Source organism: Haematobia irritans, chromosome 3 (genome assembly GCF_050003625.1).
Source record: "Haematobia irritans isolate KBUSLIRL chromosome 3, ASM5000362v1, whole genome shotgun sequence".
Lineage (NCBI taxonomy): Eukaryota > Metazoa > Arthropoda > Insecta > Diptera > Muscidae > Haematobia > Haematobia irritans.
In genome coordinates this window covers 115,791,660-115,815,224 of record NC_134399.1, presented here as the reverse complement: position 1 = coordinate 115,815,224, position 23,565 = coordinate 115,791,660, and the positions used below count along the sequence as shown (strand labels likewise).

General features: G+C 32.5%; 3 protein-coding genes and 1 long non-coding RNA gene across 6 annotated transcripts; 1 reads left to right on the top strand and 3 right to left on the bottom strand.

Moving 5' to 3' along the window:
• Positions 1 to 469: 469 nt before the first annotated feature.
• LOC142228730 (uncharacterized) lies at positions 470 to 2,013 on the bottom strand. 2 transcript variants are annotated; one of them, XM_075299231.1, is made up of 3 exons: positions 1,716 to 2,013; positions 834 to 1,341; positions 470 to 755 (listed from the first exon to the last, which is right to left on the bottom strand). In XM_075299231.1, the coding sequence occupies exons 1-2, from the start codon at positions 1,991 to 1,993 to the stop codon at positions 861 to 863; spliced, it is 759 nt and encodes a 252-aa protein (XP_075155346.1). In that variant the 5' UTR covers positions 1,994 to 2,013; the 3' UTR covers positions 470 to 755; positions 834 to 860. The 2 variants fall into 2 exon arrangements, with proteins under 2 accessions (XP_075155346.1, XP_075155345.1); XM_075299230.1 differs by lacking the exon at positions 470 to 755 and having other exon boundaries at positions 799 to 1,341.
• A 3,171-nt stretch (positions 2,014 to 5,184) lies between these two features.
• LOC142230393 (coiled-coil domain-containing protein 86) lies at positions 5,185 to 5,916 on the bottom strand. Its single transcript, XM_075301041.1, has 2 exons — positions 5,646 to 5,916; positions 5,185 to 5,586 (listed from the first exon to the last, which is right to left on the bottom strand). The coding sequence occupies exons 1-2, from the start codon at positions 5,810 to 5,812 to the stop codon at positions 5,295 to 5,297; spliced, it is 459 nt and encodes a 152-aa protein (XP_075157156.1). The 5' UTR covers positions 5,813 to 5,916; the 3' UTR covers positions 5,185 to 5,294.
• Positions 5,917 to 6,499: 583 nt separating this feature from the next.
• On the bottom strand, positions 6,500 to 9,186 carry LOC142229814 (solute carrier family 25 protein Shawn-like). Of its 2 annotated transcripts, none has more exons than XM_075300395.1 (6): positions 9,015 to 9,186; positions 8,718 to 8,959; positions 8,497 to 8,660; positions 7,929 to 8,432; positions 7,780 to 7,861; positions 6,500 to 7,066 (listed from the first exon to the last, which is right to left on the bottom strand). In XM_075300395.1, the coding sequence occupies exons 2-6, from the start codon at positions 8,887 to 8,889 to the stop codon at positions 6,861 to 6,863; spliced, it is 1,128 nt and encodes a 375-aa protein (XP_075156510.1). In that variant the 5' UTR covers positions 8,890 to 8,959; positions 9,015 to 9,186; the 3' UTR covers positions 6,500 to 6,860. The 2 variants fall into 2 exon arrangements, with proteins under 2 accessions (XP_075156510.1, XP_075156509.1); XM_075300394.1 differs by having other exon boundaries at positions 9,018 to 9,186.
• A 7,532-nt stretch (positions 9,187 to 16,718) lies between these two features.
• On the top strand, positions 16,719 to 23,282 carry LOC142229656 (uncharacterized). Its single transcript, XR_012720452.1, has 3 exons — positions 16,719 to 16,921; positions 16,985 to 17,691; positions 23,069 to 23,282. It is a non-coding gene; the product is annotated as an uncharacterized LOC142229656 (long non-coding RNA).
• Positions 23,283 to 23,565: the final 283 nt, after the last annotated feature.

Genomic DNA, 23,565 nt, shown 5'->3' with positions numbered 1-23,565 from the left:
TGCTGGTGACATTTATGAGTGTTTAAAAGCTTTTCTAAGTGGTTTCCTATAAACAGGAGAAATCTTATCATTGAGCTAAACATAGAATCGGTCAGCACTCACAACTCGTGGTCAGCACTCACAACTCACAAAGGACTGTATAGTCTAACCTAACCTATGGATCGAAAATAGCTTCCTAAGTTTTAGGCAAATAGAATGAAATTGTTGCTTGTGGTACAATTGGGTGATTGTTCCATATGGGGTAAAATGAAAATGCCGTAAGACAATTTCCGAAAATCTCGGGAATTTAATTAGGAGATTAATGTCTATGTTCGCAAATCCACTCCTAGGTGAATGGGAGTGGATTAATTTCAAGATTTTGGTGTCCTACAATCCACTTTCACCGCAATTCACTTGCAAAAAACTTGGTGAAAGTTGAAATCTTGGACATAATTCATGTCTTTCCGGTTCAAAAAAGTACTCGGGTAAAAAATATCACAAGTTTTATATTTAATAAATGAAAAATGTGTCATTTTTAGTAAAAAATAAATTGAAATAAGTCTATTGATTTCACTAATTTTGATTTCCGCCTTAGTGAATTTTTGAGTGATTTGTGCAACCCAGCTGGTTACAGAAAAGTTCAAAAAGAACGTGGAATTAAGGACACCAAATTTCCACGTTAGTGGAATTGGAATTGAAGTGGATATCCGAACATGGGTGTAACTAACCCATGCTACAAGCGGGTCAGCTTTCAATAGTATGTAATTTAAATATCGCTATTAAGATAGAGAACGTTAATAAAGATTAAAAAAATATATATTGTTTAAATTTTTTATAACTTAATATATATTTACTTCAATATGTTTGTTAAAGTGCTTAAGCTATAATCCTTCTTCCATCATTGCCAGTTCGGCATCTTCCATGATATCAGCGATTTTGCGCTTCGTTTTTAATTGCAATCTCAACGGCATCTTTTGCAGTTGTTTGGCATAACCTAGGAAAATTAATTCCAAAGAACTCAGATTACTAAACGAAGAATCGTTTTGTGCAGATTGCGTTCTGCTTTCAGGCAAAATTTTCTCTTCTGGTACTTTTTTAACAGGTGCTACAACAGCGCCTTTTGTTTCTTTTTCTGATTCAGAAATATTAATATCAGATTTTCGGATGGGTGTTTCTATTTGTTCATCTAAGCTTTGCATTAGATTATGTTTGATAATTATATCTTCCAGAGATTCTTTGGGGCTGGTATCGACATTTTCTTTCTCTTCGGGTTGGTTACGTTCATCACTATCTATGGCAGGTCCATCGACTCCTTCATCTGTCAAAATATTTGCCAGTTCATTCTCATCAATATGATCATCTCTGAAAGAAATATACAAAAGTGTTACTCTACATATATTTAGAAAATTTAGAAAACAATGGTAATTGATGGAAGAAATTTATTGGGGGCACAAATTGAAAATGAGGTATTTATTCTAGTGTTTGAGAATTTGTTTCGAAGTGAATCCACTTTTCATGACCAGTAAAGAACTTTGCCTTTGTTGCCTTTGAGGGAACTTCGCAAGCTTCCGTTTTGTGGACACGAAACTTGACATATTGAAAGACATGTCACTCCGGACAAATGACACATACTGGAATGAGGCCATAGTTTCAATATTGCCTGATGCTCGTATATTAATTTGCGCACGTAATAATTATTTTCGTTATCCATCACTAACTAATACTAATCAACTTACATCATACTAAATAAGTATGGTTGCAAAAAGTCCATATGTTTTGGAATCCAAGAATCGTGAGAAATATCTTGATTGCCGCGCAAATATTCAACATAAGCACTGCACATTCCATTCCATTGATCTTGTATTTCTTCAACTTGCACTTCACGATTAATCGCCTTTTGTAAATCTTTAACAACCATTTGCCATTCCTTACTGCATTCATTTCTTCCATCTCCAATATTTTTGTAGATATTTGGATGTTTTTTTACCGCTTCAATCAGTTTGACAGAATTCATATCAAATATTCATATAAATATTTACAAATCATAGAGTTGCCAACTATTTATATATATTTTATCGAAAACTTTTCGGGAATGCTTGTTTTTACATAGGTCGGTTCGTTTGAATTATTTAAAACCATTTTACGTGAAAAAACATTCTGGAAAAGTCCGCTTTAGACCTGTTTAAATTTGCAAAGGTCGACTTTTTCAAAATGTGGAAATAGAATAAAAAATTTGGATGGAATAAATGAACCCTAAATATTTAGGCAAAAGAAAAAAGCTAAACATTGTGGCAAAACAGAAATATTGATATCATAGCATTTTGTCTGTTAAATAGCCCAAGTTTGAAATTCAGTCCAATTTGATATTCAGTCAATGTGGATGGTATAGCAAGGAGGCCTATTAAGGAACTGTAGAGTTGGTAATACAAATATTGGACCTGCTTTGAAAACTCCAAGTTAGCTAAATTGTTACCCTAATCATAGACACCGACATGCACAAAGAGATAGATGGATGAAACCGGTCGAGGTAGCATTGGGCAATACGAACGTGAATTACTAGGATTTCTTCTTGTTAAAGGTTGCACTAGAATATTTAGAACAATTCTATAAACATTTTAGATTTTGTACGGTATATATAACACAGTGAGGCTTTTTGACTCCAAACAAAAAATCACTTATCCCAGCCGAAAGTAATCGATGAGAGGAGAAATGTAATTTCTACATTTTTCTAGATTGGTTGTCGTTCGTTTTTATAAGCCTCAATAGTTTTTTTTTTTTGCCAAATTCAGCCACAATATTTTTGAGAAATCTTTTGCAAATCACATAACGAGGCTATGGAACCATATGCCTGCTATTGCTAAGGATTTTTCAATTTCTTCTCGTACATTTAAAGGTAGAGTGATTTTGCATTTTTATAATAATCGTTTGAACTAATCATGTTTCTCACTGACAATAATTTATGTCACCATTCATTTTATTCATACATATTTCATTATACCCTTCACCACTACTGTGGTACAGGGTATAATAAGTTTGTGCATTTGTATGTAACGCCAAAAAGGAGTAATCATAGACCAACCTTTTAGTATACGGATCGGCTTAGAATTAAATTCTGAGTCGATTTAGCGATGTCCGTCTGTCTGTTGATGTATTTTTGTGTGCAAAGTACAGCTCGCAGTTTTAGTCCGATTGTCCTAAAATTTGGTATAGGGTCCTGTTTCGGCTCAAAGACGATCCCTATTGATTTTGGAAAAAATCGGTTCAGATTTAGATATAGCTGCCATATATATTTTTCACCGATCTGGTCATAATTGGCGTGTATATCAACCGGTCTTCCTCAAATTCCGTACATCCGAATATTTTATGAGTCTCGAAAAACTTGCAAAATATCAGCAAAATCGGTTCAGATTTAGATATAGCTCCCATATATAGCTTTCGCCCGATTTACACTCATTTGCCCACAGAGTAGGGATGCCAGATTTTAAAGAGGCAAAAAGAGCACATTCAGCTTATAAAAAGAGCACATACGAAAGGAATAGAGCACACTTTTTCAAATAAAAGAAAATCATTTAATTTAATTGAAATATAATTCATTTAAACAAAGCAAAAAGGTATATACCATAAACATAAAATAAGTCACTTTCAACTCATGCTAATTTTCTTACAATACTTTTTTGGTGTTTTTATGAAAAACGTTATTGAAGAAGTTTGTTTACATTTAGAAAAAGAGTACAAAGTGAAGAAGCAACATCGGCATGCTCTTCTACGACTCTGATATATAAAGTAACACACTATTTAATTAGAAAATAACGGCTATGAAAATCTCTTAGTGCGACATTTACATATTTTCAGTTTACTTTTACCATTTGATTAATATTTGTTGTGATGCAGAAAAAAGAGCACTTTCGCGTGCTCTTTTGGCCTGTCTTGTTTAAAGAGCACATTTTGTAAAAAAGAGCACATGTGCTCTTTAAAAGAGCACGTCTGGCATCCCTACCACAGAGGCCAATTTTTAACTCCGATTTAGTTGAAATTTTGCACAGGGTGTAGAATTAGCATTATAGCTATGCGTGCCAAATTTGGTTGAAATCGGTTCAGATTTAGATATAGCTCCCATATATATGTTTTTATGATTTCGACAAAAATGGTCAAAATACCAACATTTTCCTTGTAAAATCGCCACTGCTTAGTCGAAAAGTTGTAAAAATGACTCTAATTTTCCTAAACTTCTAATACATATATATAGAGTGATAAATCATAAATAAACTTTTTCGAAGTTTCCTTAAAATTGCTTCAGATTTAAACGTTTCCCATATTCCCCCAACACATTTGACGGATGTGATATGGTATCGAAAATTTAGATCTACAAAGTGGTGCAGGGTATAATATAGTCGGCCCCGCCCGACTTTAGACTTTCCTTACTGGTTTTTTTTATAAAAAAGTGTGCGATAGGTTTTTAGTTTTAAACATCACATTTAGCTTTTGTTTGTTTTTAATTTCATAATTTTTATATATATTTTTTCATTAGTGTATTTTTTCACTTAGTGTTTTTTAAAATATGTATAAGTTTTAACATTTCAAGCAAATACCTGTAATCATTTGTATTATCTATCAACATAAAGTCGTCATGGACTCGGTTTGATTAAATATGAATATTCGATTTTGAGCGCTGTTTTGCATTTTTTATAATTTTCGCATGGCCAAAGCACGAAAAATGGTGTGATTTGTTTTTGTCTTCAGCAAAGTGTGGCTAAAAATTAATCTTCATGCTCAAGCCCCCAAAAATGTGGAAAAAAATGTCCACTTTTTCACCGAGTTGTTCAGTTTTTCGACAACAGCTCTTGAACTATTGAAAATTGTACAAAACACTCAAGAGAATAAACGAAGATTATAAAATTATGAACAACTTTCTAATACACAACAACGTCATACGTCCACTGCAAAAACACAAATATAAATAAAAAATACTCCGCATCGAATTGGGCAAAAAAAAAAAAACTATAGAGACCCATAAAAAACGAACGACACCCATTCCACCACAATGCAGAAATTATTTTTCTCCTCCTTGGAAGTCGAAGCAAAGTATACCTAACTTAACATACATAGATGACCCTCACTTTCCAGGAACTGCAATCCCCCATTGGAGTAAATTAGTTACAAATAACTGCAAGTGGCTAAACACAACAACAGGTACAGGAATACAAATTACAATTCATTCTGCGTATTTTTATTAGTGATACTTACAATGTATAAAATTGAATAAACTAATGACATATATTCTAAGAACTATAATTCCACATATACATATGTTACCTTCACACCACCTTTACTTGACTGAGATCACGTTTCTCAATAAGCCGCATTTGTTTCTTTTTCATACGTTTCAATTTTGCAGGATTCTTAATGACTTGTACAATTTCTGCTCTTCTCTCGTTAGCCAATCTACGTTCGGCATTCTCAACACGTCGTTGTTGCTTGGCAACAGCAGCTTCTTTCCTAGCCTCTTTGATCTCTCGTGATCGTTCCTTAATGGCACGCATTTCATTGCGTAGCTCAAGTTTCTTCTCGAACGATAGGCGAGGTTTTGATTTTTGTATTGTGGAGAATCTGGAATGGAATATATTTATTAACGTTAAATATAAAACAAATATAAAGTAACAATATACTTTGTCTTAGGTGTTTTCCATGGCCTATTAGATTTTGGCTGGCCCCGAGGAATCTCATTTTCAGGCTTTTTCACTTTCTTAGGCTTTTGGATTTTACTCGTTGCAACATTGCACTCTTGTATAGCTGCATTATCTCCATTTTTCTTTTCTTCAGCTTCCGTATTCATTTTTAACACAGATATTTTTGTAAAAAACAGAACTTTATTTTAATTTTGACGATTTTTTATTCAACCGTATACACGTGTTATTGTTATTGTTTTGTATCGACTCATTTTTTGACACTTAAATAACAGTGTTGCCAATGTTTTGTTTTAATCGAACCACAGTGGGTTCTTTGTTAAAACATGAAAGTGGTGTCTCCGGCCGGTACAGAATCAGTTTTCGTAAAAACCCCGTTTAAGTTCGCGATTACTTTTCGAAAGTGGCTAAAAAATTTCTATAAACCATGCTTTATATATATTATAAGATATAATTCTTGTGCATAGGTTAGTCAAATAAATAAATAAATAAATAAATAAAATATGAAAATAATCATATTTTTGCTTAATTTTTGTCAATTGGGTGGAAAAAGGTCTAACACCTATCATATTTTTTTTTTATTCTGGTAATAGTAATTCATTCAAACAGATTTCAGTGCGAAATAATCGTAAAACGTCGACAAATTTTACATGGGGGTATCATGCAAAAGAAATTTTGCATGAAAACGTAGATTTGAAAATATGGGTTTATTTATTTTCCTTTAAGATAGGCTTTTATTTTGTTAGAACTTTTTGTAAAATCTCTTATTAATCTTAAAATGTTTCAATATATACATAAATCAAGCTTTTTGTCAAAAGGAATAAAAATCTTTCGAGTTAAACTAATTTCCAAAAACAAGGCTTTTATTTACAACGGATGTTTCGGTAGCATAATTGTAGTTCAAATCATTTCATAAATTATAATAATAAAAAACTGTACATATAACTTAAGTCCTTTAGATATGAAAACAAAGAAAATACATCGATAGTGAATATTTAAAATTAGAATTCGATAATAAAAAACTATGGGATAAAAAAGTTATTTGTAAAACCGAATGTAATATGAATCTATTTAGAAATACAGGAACACGTTCATAAGCAAAGAAAATATAACAATTCTGTAATATGCGGTCTATATAAAAAAAAAAACAACATTTTACTACAACGCATGAGTGAAGTGAATAATACCCATGTTCTACTATTTTTCAATATAATGCTTCACATTATAGTGATAGAAAAATGATTTACTATATTCGAACGTAGAAATCATTATGGCACAGGCCGGTGCTACCTTCAAAAGACGAGGTCCTAAGCCAGCGAATAAACCGGGAATACCATTTGTAGTATATATTGTAGCTAGACGTTTTCCTAAACTAGCTGTAGGCAATTGTTTGGCAGGTTTCTCTATAAAAATGGAAAAAAATAAATAAATAAAATCAGTTGTAACAGAATTATTTGTACAAAATATAATAAGAAAAATACTAATATTGATCACTAAAAAGGTTTTTATGGCCGATTTTAAATGATCAAAATTTAAAATTCGTAAAGTCCAAATTTACGAAAAAACTTGAAAAGTCGGAAATTGGATAAGACCCCGTGTTTGGCTTTTGGGCGCCTGGTAAACCATCAATTTGTGGCAAAATTAGGTATAAAACTTCTTGCGTTATGGAAAAACGAGAGGAAGTAATCACCATCTGAAAATTTGATGTTTGCATGACATCATGATAATTGGATATTTCTTCAGATTTAAATTTTAATAAGACGATTTAAATTTTAAATAAGACGAATTAGAAATTATGACATCCTAATATTCAAACAATCATATCAGCAGATGGGTCTGATTATTGACCGTTTTTTAGGAAGGATCCGGACCATGTTGGGGTAGAGGCAGAGGGATTTAACCAGCTACAGAGAAGGCATGATATCATTTAATGTTGTTCCTTCTTCTAGGCCCAAAGCTGGCAGATAGCTTTTCTAGGGAGGACATGTCAAGAGAATGAAATGATATAAATCGCCATCAATAGTGACGTAGAACAATCGAATTCGCTCGAGTTTAATATTCCCTTATTTTTTTGTACTTGAAGATATTCCTTATAATAAACGTCAAACATTCTTACCTGCAAATATAACTTTTTCACCAAATTCTATTTGCTCATGTGTCTTGACGACATCAAATGGAGTTGTTATTGTCGCCGCTATCTACAATATAAATATAAAAAAATATATAACTATATCATGTGAATTATATAAGATATTAAGGTCTTACCGATCCCGAAACAGCACCAGCCAAAAAGCTAAATTTAAATGTTGGTTCTACAACACCATAGTGGGATTTAATTGTTTCGTAACATGTCCAGTATATTCCAGAAAATGGTACATCACGAAGTATAGTGGGTCGCAGACCTCTCCACAAACCCCATATGCCTTGTGATTGTACAACTTTCTGTACGGCAGAAGTTATTTGTTCATAGGTCATTTTTTCCGATTGCATTTTTGTGCGTATAAGCTCGACTGGATTAACACAGGAAACGGCACAAATTCTTGCCGAAATGCCAGCTAAAAGAGGAACCAATAGAGGAATATCACGTCCTTGTGGTGATCCTTTCACTTCGGCCAGGTACTTATAGTGGAACTCAAGAAATTTTAATTTAAATTGTTCATAACCTACAAAGTAAATTATAGTGGAAGGAAGTGCAGATATCAATGTGGGTCCAAGGCCGGACCACAAGGACCGTAGACCTTCGGTCCGGCTAATATATACAAACGCATCCTAAGGATGAAACAAACAGTTTCAATCAATATATATACACGAAAAATGGGTACGATTAACTTACCATAGTGCCATTTAAGGGTTTAATAGGTTTAACATTAGGAAAAGAAGCTTTGGAATCACAGGGGCATAAATGGTCCATTAAACCATTGCAATATAAAAAACATTTGTTTGTCATTTTTGCCTGTTGGGCCTGAATACGAGTTTTCACCACATCCAGCGGTGTCACTAAAATTGTAATTATTTGCCATTAATATTCTTACATTTGTGCGTCTGATCTCTTACTAAAACAAGCCGTCAACATAGCTCCCGTACATGCAGAAGCAATTTGTTGCATTGGCCTTATGCGGAATCGGGGATCATCCATTCGAGATTTTGTATTTCCACCCATCATAGCAGTATGACTAATAATATCAATTTGTTGTTTTGGTATAAGTTCTGTATCGTCACTGATCATATTCTATTTTCTTCCTTGTTTTAATTGGTTTGTTGAACAAAAAACATGCATGTATATTTCGTCAGATTTGCTAAATATGAGACAACCATATAATTTCATAATATAAAATTAAAATATTAACTTACTACCTAATGCGGATTTGGTCTATTTTTTCATTCAAATTTTGAAACATATTTTGGTGCACCCGGCTGTTTAAACATTTCCTTACAAAAAATGAGTTATATTTTTATAAAACATGTTCACATGTCCCGACAATAGTTTGTTATTTTTTTTTTACATACAAAGTCATGTGGAAATATCATTCGCAATATTTGATTTGTCGTAAACGTGCTGTAAAGCAAATATGAAACAGCTGATGAGTACATGGTGCAATTTTAATAGTTCAAAAGTGGATCTGTTATGCGCTTTACAGACTATCAATTATTCCGGACGACAGTACTCGTGTCGAACATATCCCATATATTGTGCACATTATAAGTTAAGTCCAAAGGCATAATCGATACTGCTGCATGTTTATGGGATCGGTAACACATTTACCGATTATTTAGTCATCGCCGACAAGTCGTATCGGATCACACTGTAAGATTCTTTACAAACACCGACATTCCGTCCGGAATAACTGATAGTCTGTACCCTGCCAACATTTTTTGAATTTGGGGGCGCTTCTGAGAATCCCCACTACGTCGAAAACAGTCGTATACGATATCCAAACTCCTCGGAAAAGCGCCGTCGCCATTGAGAAGTTGTATCATGCCAAGTTACTACAAAGAAGTATGGCATGTGTGCAATTATTAGGTGCCCTTCTGGATACATTTAGAAGGACGCCAATAAGAGCCCCTTCAAACAATCAGACAAAGTGCATTTTAAGATAGTTGTAAAATAAACATTGTGGTCAAGTAAAACACGATTATTTACATGATTATTAATTTTATTAAACATTTATAAATTCTCATAAATATAACATTTATGCGACTATCACATCACATTTAACATATTTTTATGCATTAATAAAAGATTGATGTTGAGTTACAAGTTGCAAGTTACATGTTGTAGCGTCTATCAGCCAGTGCTTTTATTACCAATGGAGACAGCGTGTCCGGAAAAATATTTAAAAAACTATCACTTTATTCCATTTGGAAAGTCAAATGGATAAACGAGTACTCTGTTTTCTTTTAGTCCTTCACGGCTTAGGGTATCCAGTGCTAAAAGAAAACAGCCCTAATAGTGATGGCAAAATACTTTCATGCGAATAGTGATGGCAAAATACTATCACAGTTGGCGATTGTTGCAATGTCACTTACGAGTCTGTGGTAGCGATGAGGATGAAATGGATATTTGAAATGCTGGAAGGGTAAAGCGCATTATGCGCTTTACAGACTATCAGTTATTCCGGACGACAGTACTCGTGTCATATCCCATATATTGTGCACATTACAAGTTAAGTCCGAAGGCATAAGCATAAGCACTTCATTATCGATTTTATTTAAATAAATTATAAGAAGCTAGTTGCGCTTGGTGTTTCACAAAATAAAAAATGGCTCTTGTAACAATAGTGATGGCAAAATACTTTCATGTACTTTTCATACTTTTTGATACGCTTCCCCCTTCACAGTTGGCGATTGTTGCGGTATCACTTTTTTCCTAATTTTCGTAATCAATGTATTTCTAACAGGGATGGCAAATACAATTTTTACGAAAGTACTAAAAAGGTATTTTTTTGAGCGAAAAAGTACTTTTCACTAAATTTCAACAAAAATTCCATTGGAAGATTATTGTCAAGAGCTCCCTTGGACTGAATTTTAAAGAAAATAAAATTTTGTTTGTCACTCCTCAATTTTAAATATTTTTATAGTTTTATATCCACTTACAAAGACTACTGTAGTATTATAATCAAGGTTGCCAAAGTTAATAGAATTCTACTGTTTGGTAGATTAGTAGAAATCATGGTACTTCATAAATTTTCTGTAAATATATAAATAAAAAAAGTTCTATTGAAATAAAATTTTAACAAAAATTTTCATCAGAAATAAAATTTTGACAAAATTTTCTATAGAAATAAAATTTTGACAAAATATTCTACAGAAATAAAATTTTGATAAAATTTTCATCAGAAATAACATTTTGAAAACATTTTTTTATATATCTAAAATTTGACACAATTTTCTATAGAAATAAAATTTTGATAAAAATTTCTATACAAATAAAATTTTTCTGAAGAAATAAATTTTTGCAAAATAATATTTTTTGGTAATTTTTGGTAAGATTTGCTGCGAATGTTGGTAGATTTTTTTTGTCTCAAGTTTCGACCGTGACTGTAGTGGTTCGCATTATTTTAGTACGCGATCGATAACTTCTTATCTAGAAAGTGTTCGTGTGGATCACGTGCTTTTCAACTAAAACATTCTTTAAATTCAGTAAAATCGTGTTTTTGACTATGGCTTTTACAAAATCGAGATTTTGTTCCCGCATGAACTTGTCTGTTTTGCCAAATTTGTAAAAGACTATTAGCAAATTTTGTTAAAGACTTTCTCAACATATTAAAATATTTTGTCAAAACTATTGCACCATAAATCTGATATCGGCTAAAAAATGTCTACACAAAAGGTACTAAATCATTCGCGGGGGTATTACGGTACTGACCTGTAACAACCCCTCTATTTAAGCGCATTTGGTACTTGGTGGTGTTTTGCTACGGCCTAGCTCGCCGGATGGGGGGATTCTTTTCGCTTTTAAAGGTTGTACATTTAAATTATTTTGTGTACCAATTTGTTTTCCTGGACCAGAGCTGGGAGATCACAATTTGTATAATATAGCAATTACGATGGTACAGCCCTGATATTATTTGGGTAAGCTCTCTCATTGAGTGACATTGTATACTTGTCTCTCTCAACCAGATGGCACAGGGATGGGAAGTCATATTTCACATGTGGGTTATTTTGTTTCGAGTGAGAAATTCCGATTTATGATTTTTGCCAATAGTTTGATTATTTAAATCTGGACTAATCTACATCTAACATGGGGGAGATTAGATGAAATTTTCCTCCCAGGCAGCCCACCCCATATGACATTCTTTTGTCATCCATGGTATTTTTTTATGCCTTTTTAAAAAAAATACCCCAAAATTATAATGACCTTTTTTTACATTAAATCGCCGTTACGAAATTTAGCCTTTTTGAAAGTTTAACACATATTAAATTATTTTTAACAGTTAATCACATTATTTATTTAACTTAAATTAAAAATTTTTTGGTATATATAAAGATTTTAATTTTAATAATTGTATCAATAAGGAAAATTTTCAACAATCTTGTTTAAGAATAATATTTGAAAAATAAGTCGATAACAAATCTTATAAAATTAGTTCTTTTTCTCATGTGGAATTATATAGTAGCATCTGTGATATTTTATTTGTTTAACCCATTAACGCCCAAGCGAAATTTTTTCTCGATTTTTTTCACCAAATTTCGTATACTAGGGTAAGTTGTTCCAAAAACTTCAAATCTGGCATCAGATTTTTTCTTAGAATTTTAGTTCTTGAGATATAGGGTGTTCGAATAATCGAACACTGGACAGTATTTAGCATTTTTTTACCAAGTATGTAATAAAAACATTATTATGATTTTTTATCAGAATTTTATTATATTTTAGCTCAATTTAAAAAAGATAATGTAATATAAGCTAATTATTTATCTTATTTGTGATATATTTCAAAACAATGTGTATGAAGTGGAAAATTACATCGCTTACATTAAAAAGAAGCTGGTTTATGGCAGTGCTTGCATCGACGTTTTTTATTTTCTGCGATGTTCGCAATGAGATGATTTATTTTTCAATTTATCCACTAAATCTTTTTGAACATCTTTCAGAGAATCGGATTTTGGTTCAAGGTCGTATTCAAAGCAGTAATTTTTGTTAGCTTTTCTTGTCCATTTAGGCGCACCAAATGATGACAACTTTTTATATACATTTTCAGCCCCCGGAGGAACTTCAACACGTCTGCGTTTGGTCGAATGGGTGATACCGGCAGATGTGGAAGCACCTACGTCACTGGTTTGTTGTTCCTCTTCATTTGGTATGTCCACTATAACGTACACAGAAAAAAATATCACCAAAATATTTCCAATTAAAAAGTTAATTGAAGTTGAAAATTTTTTCAATTAATAAATTAATTGATACAATTAACTTTTTAATCATGATAGAAAATTAAGTTAATTAAGTCAATGATTGAACATTTTAAAAATTTTAATTAAAAAATTAATTAATACAATTAACTTTTTAATCAAATTCGGAAAACTAATTCAGTTAAAAAAGTGCTGATTTTTTTCAATTTTTAATGAAAAATGTATTTCAACCAATCATTTGTCAATCCAAATAAAAACTTTAAGCCAATTCAGAAAGTAATTAAAAATAGTTACCTTTTTTAATTAATAAATTATTTGAGTTTTGCAATCAACATCAATTAAATTTTTAATTGAATCAATTAAAAAATTAATTGAAATTTGCTGAAAAAAATCAATTAATTTTTTAATCAAGAATTTTTTCTATGCCCAATTAAAACTGTGATTGATACTATCATTTTCGTGATTGAAGACATTTCAATTAAAAAATTAATTGGATCAATTAATTTGGTGATTGAATCAGAAAAAAATTTTTTTGTGTGTACTCTCTGGTGGCTAAGTTCAATTCTTCTACTTCGCAAAACCCAGCACAATTCACTTCGACACCGGACTTTTGTAAAACATTTTATTAGTTTATTAAATCTATAAAATAATATGCTACACGTGCTAACCTTTTGTTTTATAATAATATCGTCATCTAAATCTTCCTCATCCGTAACTTCGCCAACATTTTCTGGAGGCAAAATAAAAATAGTAGAAATTTCACTTTCATCATCACTCCAACCATGAATAATTCATTGCCAGTTATTACTCGATTCGACATTTTTCCCACTACAAATTACACTTTTATTTAAATTAAATTTCACCTTTTCTGCTAGTTGATTCTTACGATCGCAATAGAAACCAAAACACTTGTTCACTTACTTCTTTTTCTATAATACCGTTACGAATTACAGCTCTTTCTGTCATAAACGTTAATATTTGACATTTGACTTTCTTAACATAGAAGAATAACAGAACAAACTGATTAATATAATCTAGAAGCAACCGCCAAAAAAGAATAAAGCTAACGAAAATCATAAACAAAACGTAGAACACAAAATGCTAAATAGTGCCCAGTGTTCGATTAATCGAACACTCGCATATATCAATAGATTGTTCGTAGATATCAAACATTTTTCACAGCTTAACGATTATTACAAGTAATTTAAACAATTTTAAAGAAAACTGCATCATTAATTTTTGAAATTTTGTGGATTTTGGTAGAATTAACCGCCGAGCAATATTAGAACCAAAAATAAGATTTTTAAAACGGTCCCAAAAGGGTTAAAATATCCAACTGGACTTAAAAAAAAAATTGATTCGTATAGCTGAGGTATCAAAATTCAACCTACAGTGAATTAATATTTGTTATATTATCAAACACACTACGAAACAAATCGAGGAAAAGGTATTAAAATAGTGTTCGAAAAATCGAACGTTGGGTCAATATGGGTTAATCTATATATATATATATATACTTCTTTTAAGTTTATTTAATATGCTTACTTTTTTTTTTATATATATATTTTTTTTTTGCATGTATATTTATTTATTTTATTAATAATATTTTATTACTATTTTATTTTAAATATATAAATGTATTTTTTTATTTATTTATTTATTTAATGTTATTTATTAGCATGTTTTTTTATTATTTATATATATTTTTAGTATTTATTTTATATATTTATTTATTTGATCGATAATGCAGTTTTATTTGATTTTTATTTAGTGTGTATATATTTTAATTTTATTTATTGTATATATATTTATTAGTCGAATTTAATAATTTATTTAATATTTATATTTTTTTTATACTTATCAATTTATTTTGTTTATACATTTTTAAATGATTAATTTATACTTCTTAATATTTTTTTATTAACTTATACAACAAGAATTCATATATATATTTCACGCAAATTTTTAACAATATTTTTACTTACAATAAATGTTTATATTTTTTTATAATTTTAATATATACATATCAATGATTTTTTTTTTGTAGATTCAAGAGATTACTAACAAAATAATTCTATTGAAAAAATGATCTGATTATTATTAAAAATTTGTGAATGATAATGAATTTTTGTAAAAAAAAGAAATATTTTAAAGTTTTTTTTTTTTTAGGAAATTGTTGATAATATGGGAAATAACAAAAAAAAAACCATCAATATGTATAAATCAATTTACTTAAAATAATTCATTTACATATACAAATTACAACAATAACAAATAGTTTTAGAAGAAATAACAGGGAATTTTTTATGATTTTTATAATATTATTTTTAACAATTTTAAATTATATTTTCTCAATTTTGTATAAATTATGTATTCACATATGTATGTACGTAAATTTTTGTGTATATATTGTGATAAAAACCGTGATCTTGTTTTGTTTTTTATGTATCTTAGAAAATTTAAGCCAGTAATTTTAGTTATTGTAGAATTTTTTTTATATGTGAGAATATTAATATTAGTGGGTGGTTAATGTTAATAAGGGGTGAGGAATAACTCTTGTTAGGTTAATCGCACGTGGTGAATGTTAAATTTCAATATATATTTCTTAGTTCTTTTCAATCATAAATTTGTCACATTTCTACTATTTTTCCATTACCTTGACATTTTCCATTTATGTAGGTGTTGGCAACAATGTTGATCTTTATAAAACTCAACTCTCTCAATTCTCCCCGTGAAAGTTCACTCAACTTCCCCTCATGCAAGCTCACCACGTGGAGCTTTCACCTAACCTTATCGTGGTTACTAAGATGGAGTGTAGATGGCCCACGTGTCCAACATGTCTTCACACCTATAGATTTTATTCTAGGTGAAGATGGCTCTGGCGCTCCTCACCCTAGCAGAAAACACAATTTCCATTAGAATTTGTCACAGGAAAAAAATTGCGTCTATATAAGAAAATAGCCAACATTAAAATATATCTTCAACTTTTCGTGATACTAAGGTGCAATATCACTATTTAAATATATATTTTAATTTAAATATATATTTAATTTAATTATTGCGTTTCCTTAGTATATTATTTGCCTTTTTAACCATATTATTCTTTAATGTTTAGGCTTTTTCCTCAAAAATAAATTCTCTTTTTGTCTTGTTCATTATGTTCCTTCCTTACCCTTTTTCCTTGTTTTTAAATGTATGTTCACTTGTACTCTTTGTTCACTATTCTCTTGTCAAAGATTTAAAAAAAAACACTTTTGACACCATTCACACAAATTGTTAACTTGGATGTATGCTCACACTCTGGCTTCAAAAATGTGAAAGAAAGCCTAGCTCAATAAGTCCAGAAATTGTCAGGCTATAATTCCCACGTCGGTCACGTCCTAACGTCGTTTCATAGGTCCTAACGCCGTTCACACATACGCCATCCAATAGGTCGAAACGTATCCCACTTGTTAGCCACAACATAAATGACAGTTCAACTAATTAATGTGTCTATTTTTGAATTCCATTTCCTGATAAAATTTTAAGTTCTCTACATTGTAAATGTGAACTCAAAAGCGAAATACCAAATTATTTTGTACGTAGAAAAGGTACAAATTACTACTATGCAGTGGCAACACCGTCGGCAAAAGGGAGGTGAATTCGGCTATCATTCTACTTTGAATGTCAACCAAAATAATATTGGAGAACAAGACAAAAATTCATTTATTTACATTTCTCAAACATACAATCGTCACAAAGCCAATTATTTTTACAAAATCCATGAAGTAAAAATATTTGGGAAAATTAAATAAAGTATGTCATAAAAGAAAACAAAATAAAGAGGCCAAATCAAATGGGTTGCTATTGTCGTGTCGGTCTAGTGGTTGCAAAATAAAAAAACGTCAACAATGTCCGTCCACAACAAAAAGGTATGTATGCAATAAAAACATTGTAAATTTCCATAATAACATTTGGTTCGTCCCTTTCCTCAGAATATTTATTCGGCATAATGAAATACTGCCTGCCAACTCGTTCGCTTGGGATTATAAAAAAATTCAGTCCGTTCAATATTATTGTGTCGTTGTGTGAATTTGTTTGCAAATGTTGGACCTTGCTATTGGGATTCACTGGAAATATATGAAGCCGTTTTGTCTATGCATTGTCTGTCGCATCTTGCCTGCCATAAAAAAGGAAATGTCGTTTACGTGTTACATGGAAATTGTACCAGAAATTTATCCCTTTTGTGTCTATGCACAAGTTTGCAAAAAGGATCTGGAAGTCATAACCAAAGAGGTTCTATTGATACCTGTATGTGATGTTATGATGTCTTTTGGTCACAACAAGGCCATAAACAAATTGTTTAAAGAGACACTTCTATGGTGCCACCATATTTTCTGATGTCTATATTATCGAATGTTTTGTTACCTGTCACAAATGTGTGCGTGGGATTTTCAAATAAGATAAGTACAAAAATGAAATTTGAATATTATGCTCTTTTTCTAATTCTTTTCTCTTTCCTTACAGGTAAAATATCTCTTTATCCTATCCTCTAACATATTTTTTTCCTCTTCTAATTTTTCAGGAATATTTTCGGATTTTGACAGCTTGGTGTTTCATGATATGGTGAAATACAAATGCATTGAATTCTATGGTATGTGTTGCTGATCTCAAAATTCTTCAAATTGGATGAATGCAGTTGGTGAGAATTTATTTATTTGCCTATAGTGATAAGTGTATATTATTGGTAGTAATAAGCAGGATTTTAGGTGTTGTAGTTTTTATCTATTGTCCTTTTATTGCTTCAAGTGTTGAGCATGTATGACTCCAATTAGTTTCCCATTCAGATTTTCTACCTCATATTGGCAGTTACCTATTGGCCTTCTTATACGACATTTAAGCCACTGCTTGCACAATTTTGCATTGATGCCCTTAGTGAAATTGCTCTGCACAAAGTTTTTTCTATAGACCTCCTGTCCAGGCCTAAAATTAACAAATCTTGAACGCTTGTTGTATGTACGTTCGTTTCTTTCATAGGCTTCATGAATCTTTGCTTTTATCCTATTCGTGATCAATTGCATCCGGTCCGATTTAGATAAAATTTGTGTCTCACCATCAGACATGGCTCCCAATTTCCTTAATATGTCGTACGCATCTGCGTGTGTTATCATATTGTATCCCGTCAACGCAAAATATGGTGTAACACCTATAGAAGAATGAATTGTCGTACGCAATGAGCACTCTATATCAGACAAATGCTCATCCCAACGAGATTGGTCTGTTTGCAGGTAGCCTCTAATGCCATTCAAAATTGTCTGATTCACCCTTTCGCTAGCATTACTTTGTGGTGAATGTATGGGGGTCCTCATATGTTTTATACCAAATAGTTTAAGCATGTCCCGAAAAGCCTCTGAAATGAATTGTTGTCCATTATCTGAATGGATTATTTCGGGAACACCGAATTTGTGAAAAATTTCTTCTATTAGAAATTTATTTACAATTTTAACGTTCGCTTTTGCCATAGCCCTCAATATCACGAATTTTGTCTTGTGATCAAGCACTATAAAAATAAAAGTTTTTCCAGATCTTGATCGTGGATATGGGCCAAGGAAATCTATATATATTTTCTGAAAGGGCCTTATAGTCACAGTTTCTTTGCCCATTTGTGGTCTCAAAGTCTGCTTAGGATGTTTGATTTCCTTGCATGTATCACACTTGGCTACAAAATTCTTAATTTGTGTTACCATCGATGGCCAGTAGAAGTATTGTCGCACATTATATAATGTCTTCGCTGTTCCACCATGAGTAGTATTTTCCTCATGGGATTTTCTGACTACTTCTTCTGTCAATTTCGCAGGTAACCAAATACGCCAACAATCCCCTTCGGTTTGAATTTCATCCCTGTTGAATTTCACGCGCTTGTAGACTATACCTTCTGATATTTTCAGATCAGGTAGTTGATTTTTATTCTGTTCGATTGTATCAATCAATTGTAAATATTCATCGCTTTGAAATTCATCAGAGTTGAAATCAATAATACCATTCCCGTCAAATGCTACTTCGTCCATGTCAAGACGCGACAACATATCAGGTACCACATTCTTTGTACCTTTTCTGTGCTCTATAGCAAACTTGAAACCTTGGAGTTTTAAACTCCAGCGTGCTAGTCGCCCGTTCAGGTCATGTTGCCGCATGAGCCACTGTAGACTTGAATGATCCGTTATCACAGTGAACTCCATCAACTCGATGTATTGCCTGAATCGTTCGATAGCTAATAAAACTGCGAGACACTCTTTCTCGGTGGTCGAATAATTGCGTTGGGCCGAATTCAATTTTTTTTGAAAAATATTCAATCGGGTGTTCTTCGCCATTATCATCTCTTTGAAAGAGTACGGCACCAACTCCAACGTTTGACGCGTCGCATTGTACGAAAAACGGTTTGCTAAAATCTGGACTAATTAACACTGGGCCTGATATTAATCGCAATTTCAATTGTTCAAACGCGTTTAATGCCTCTGGTGTTAAATTGAATTTAGGAGTCTTTCTCAGAGTATCGGTCAGGGGTGCCGTAAGTGTAGAAAACTCATGAATAAACCTGCGGTACCAGCCAACGGTCCCTAAGAATTTCCTAACGTCCTTAGCGGTCTTTGGTGGTTTTATTCTAGCAATCGCTTCTACTTTGCTTACGTCCGTTTTCAATTTACCTCCACCAACAATATATCCTAAATATTTCAATTCCCTATGGCAAAACTTCGATTTCTCCATATTGATAGTCAGTCCTGCTGCTGTTAACCTTTGTCCAACTATTCTTAACATGTCCATGTGATTATCGAAATTGGGTGAAACGACAAGTAAATCATCCAGGTATACAAACACTCGGTCTCTCAACTCTGAAGGAATCACTTTGTCCATCAAGCGGCACATCCGTTGAGCTGCATTACACAGTCCAAAGGGCATCACTTTAAACTGGTAATGTGGACGACCTTGTACCGTAAATGCAGTCAACGGACGGCTAGATTCCTCCAAAGGAATTTGCCAAAATGCATCCTTTAAATCAATTGCCGAAATATAATGTGTGTCACCCAATCGCGATAATAGCCCATCGATGTTAGGCAGCGGATATGCGTCCTTGCGAGTAACCTTGTTTAACTCTCGTGCGTCCAAGCAAAGTCTATTTTTACCTGGCTTCACCACGAGAGTAACACGATTATTCCACTCGGCATTTTCCGCTAATTCTATAACATCTAGCTCTAACATCCGGTCAAGTTCGTCAAACATAAGTTTCTGGACAGCAGGACTCACTGGGAAATACCTCATTTTCCTAGGAATTGCATTTCCTACGTCAATGATGTGTTTCTCAATGTCAGTCTTGCCTAGACCATATTCAGTATAGCATCGAAAACAACTCTTCACATCCTGTAATACCAATTTCTGTCCGTCTGTTAATTCATGTACTTGTGGGTTTTCAATGGGTTCATAATCAATTTCATTAATCATGTCGTCAAAGCAAATACGTATTCCTAACTCATTCCAAAAATCAAATCCTAAAATCAATTCCTGTCTCAAATCTGGTACTAAATAAAAATACATCTCACGTATTTTATTCCCACATTCTACTTTGAGTTTCACTTTGCCTATAATCGTCTTTTCCTTCCCATCTGCAACTTTAACTCTAGATTTGAAATCAATCAGACTGGCATTCATTTTCCTAACATTTTCCATACATGATTTACCTAAACAACTAATGGAAGCACCACTGTCCATTAAACCTTTAAACTCATGTCCATTCAATATCACGTTCATATAAGGACGAATATCATGCTCATTTGTGAGACAAGTTGAGGCAATTTCCTTTCGTTCTCTTCTTCTTCGCTCGTGTCCTTTTCTGGCTTTAAAAATCCTTTTGCTCACTTCAGGTATAAAATCCTTAAAAATTTCTGAACGGATTCGTTTATAACGCTCAAGTCGTTGATCATATGGAATAATTGTTTTGATTTTTCGTTGGTCTAGTTGGCAGGTAGATTCATGTGTTTTCGTGAGGATATCTCGTTTGTCGTTAGATGTCAAATTAATTATATTATTATTCATGGCATCATTTGTGCAGTTATCGTGGCATGTATTTTCGTGTACTTGTCCTATTTTATCATTACATGTAAAAGGTAGTTTTACTGAGCTGTCTCTCTTGTCGAACATGTGGGCCCAGTTCTCACTATGTTCTTCGCTGGGTTTTCCGAACAGCGAGGACACTTTGGTGATGTGACGCCGTCGAACCCACACTTATAGCAAAATATTGCCCTTTGTTCGACAGGACAGTCAATAAACGAATGGCCAGCCTGTTTGCAATTCCAACAAACTAGCTGTTTCGAAGTATGGTTTATCGCTTCCACCTCAAATGTGTTATGTTCAGATAAGCAGTCGGAATACATTTCATTCAATCGTCGGTAGTTATGTTGTTGTGGTTGACGAAAACAAGTGCGTTTCGAAATAGTCCTTTCGGCCCTTTTACATTCCTCAATCAATTCATCCATCGTATCAATATTCTTAGGATAGATTAATTGAATCAATCCCTCCTTTAAATTGTCTTTTATGACACGAATGAGTTCGTGTTCTTGAATCGGGAAACGCATTTGGTTTCTTAATCTAGAAATTTCCGAAATGAAAACATCAGACGTCTCAGAATTCAATTGCCTACGTTCCATAATCTTCCTTTGAATTTCAAAGTCACTCTCGAAATTGCGAAATTTTTTTATGAAATGGTATTTCAATTGTGGCCACTGACAGACAGGATTTTGCTGTCTGAACTCCCACAACCAATCGTGTGCTCTTCCAGTCAACAGATGATGAAAACCTTTCACGAAAATGTCCCAAGGACAATTGTAATCAATTCTCAAGGCTTCTGCCCTGAAAACAAAATCTTCCACGCTCACAGATTTTGATGAGCCATCAAACCTTAATCCCCACTTTTGCAACTGCATCGGTGTGATAGGTTTATAGCCCATCGTAAAATTCTGTGTGTGGCTATAGTTATTAGGATATGGCGTGTTAGAAAATGGGTCATGATTATTGTGATGTTGTTGATATCCTTGGTGGTGGCTATTATAATTCATACCCTGGTCATACCAGTCTGTATGGTATGGAAAAGAATCTGGATAGTATTGTGGTGGCATATAATCCTGTTGTTGTCGAGGTATTGTGGACCCATAGCTATCGTTTCTGTTGGTCATCATTGTGTTCTCCCTTTGTCCATCAAGTGAATTCCTGATCGCCCTAGGAATCATATCGGATAATGTCTGCTCTATTGAACGCATGATACTAGCTTGCGCAGCTCCAACAGAAGCGTCAACATAATTTCGTATGTTGATCCCATTATTACCAGTCTCTTCATTTTGATTGTCATTTTCCTGTAATGTAGGTAAATTTTGAGGTCTGTTCTGTCGTGACATCGTAGCAAATTCCCTATGTATTTCCCGTGCAGTTCGGCTACTGTACTCATTCGGAGTAATTGAATTTAATGAACCTGGACTAGATGTCGTACGTGGTCCTAATAGTCTAGATGTCGGATTAGCTGTCTGATTAGATTCAACGACTGTACGATTAGGGTCAGACGTAGTCGAGTTGGAATTCGCGGTATTGTTATTCGTATTCGAATTTACCTGTACGTTTGAATTCGTGGCCGTATCCCAAATATTATTATTTTGGCTATTCCTCGCGGCAATGCGCCTTGACGACCTTGAGCCTGTCCTACTTGGCATGTTCGAAGGAAATTGTTAAAAAAAAGGATACTAAAGAAAAACGTGTAATACTGTAATACTCGATGTGATAATTTATAGAAAAGTCCAAAATTGACCAAAATTGAGAAATTTTGTAACGGAAAAATTCAAATTTAAAAATTGGTATATGGAAATATTTTTAAATGGTTATTTTTTTTTTTGGTGTTAGTATGGCACTATGAAGAATTTAAATAATTAATGATTATGTTATTAAATATATTGTTATTTTTATTAGTTATATTGTCAACAGAAAACAATGGACAAAACAATTATTTAAACAAATATTTAGTAATATTATTTTCTTTTCAGATAAATTCAATGGCATTAATTTGGCTTAAATTTGGTAACGGATCTAATGCAAAAAGGTTTTGGTTTTCTTCAAGCAATATCTTTGTATTAAATAGTTTTAAGATTTATTTTAAAATATTAATATTAGATATTATTTAATATAGATGTAGATAATAATTTATTTACGTTTTTTAATAATAAAAAAAATCAAAGAAATCTAGTCAGATTTAAATAACGATGTTTTCATTTAAAATTGTTGGATTTTCTGGCCAAATATCAAAATCGGTATACTGGGAAAAATTGTCATTGGATGTAGCCTTCCAAAACAAATAGCACTATTTTCGGATCAACAACAAATGTAATATCTAGCTCTATAGCGACAGAATACATGATCCTTGTCCGAAAAATAGTGTTATTTAATCCAGTTGGCGTTTTAGAACTTGAAAAAAATTCTTGCAGACGTTACAGCACAGGCATGGCAATGAATTGCCTTCCGGGATACCGCTGGAAAAATTAAT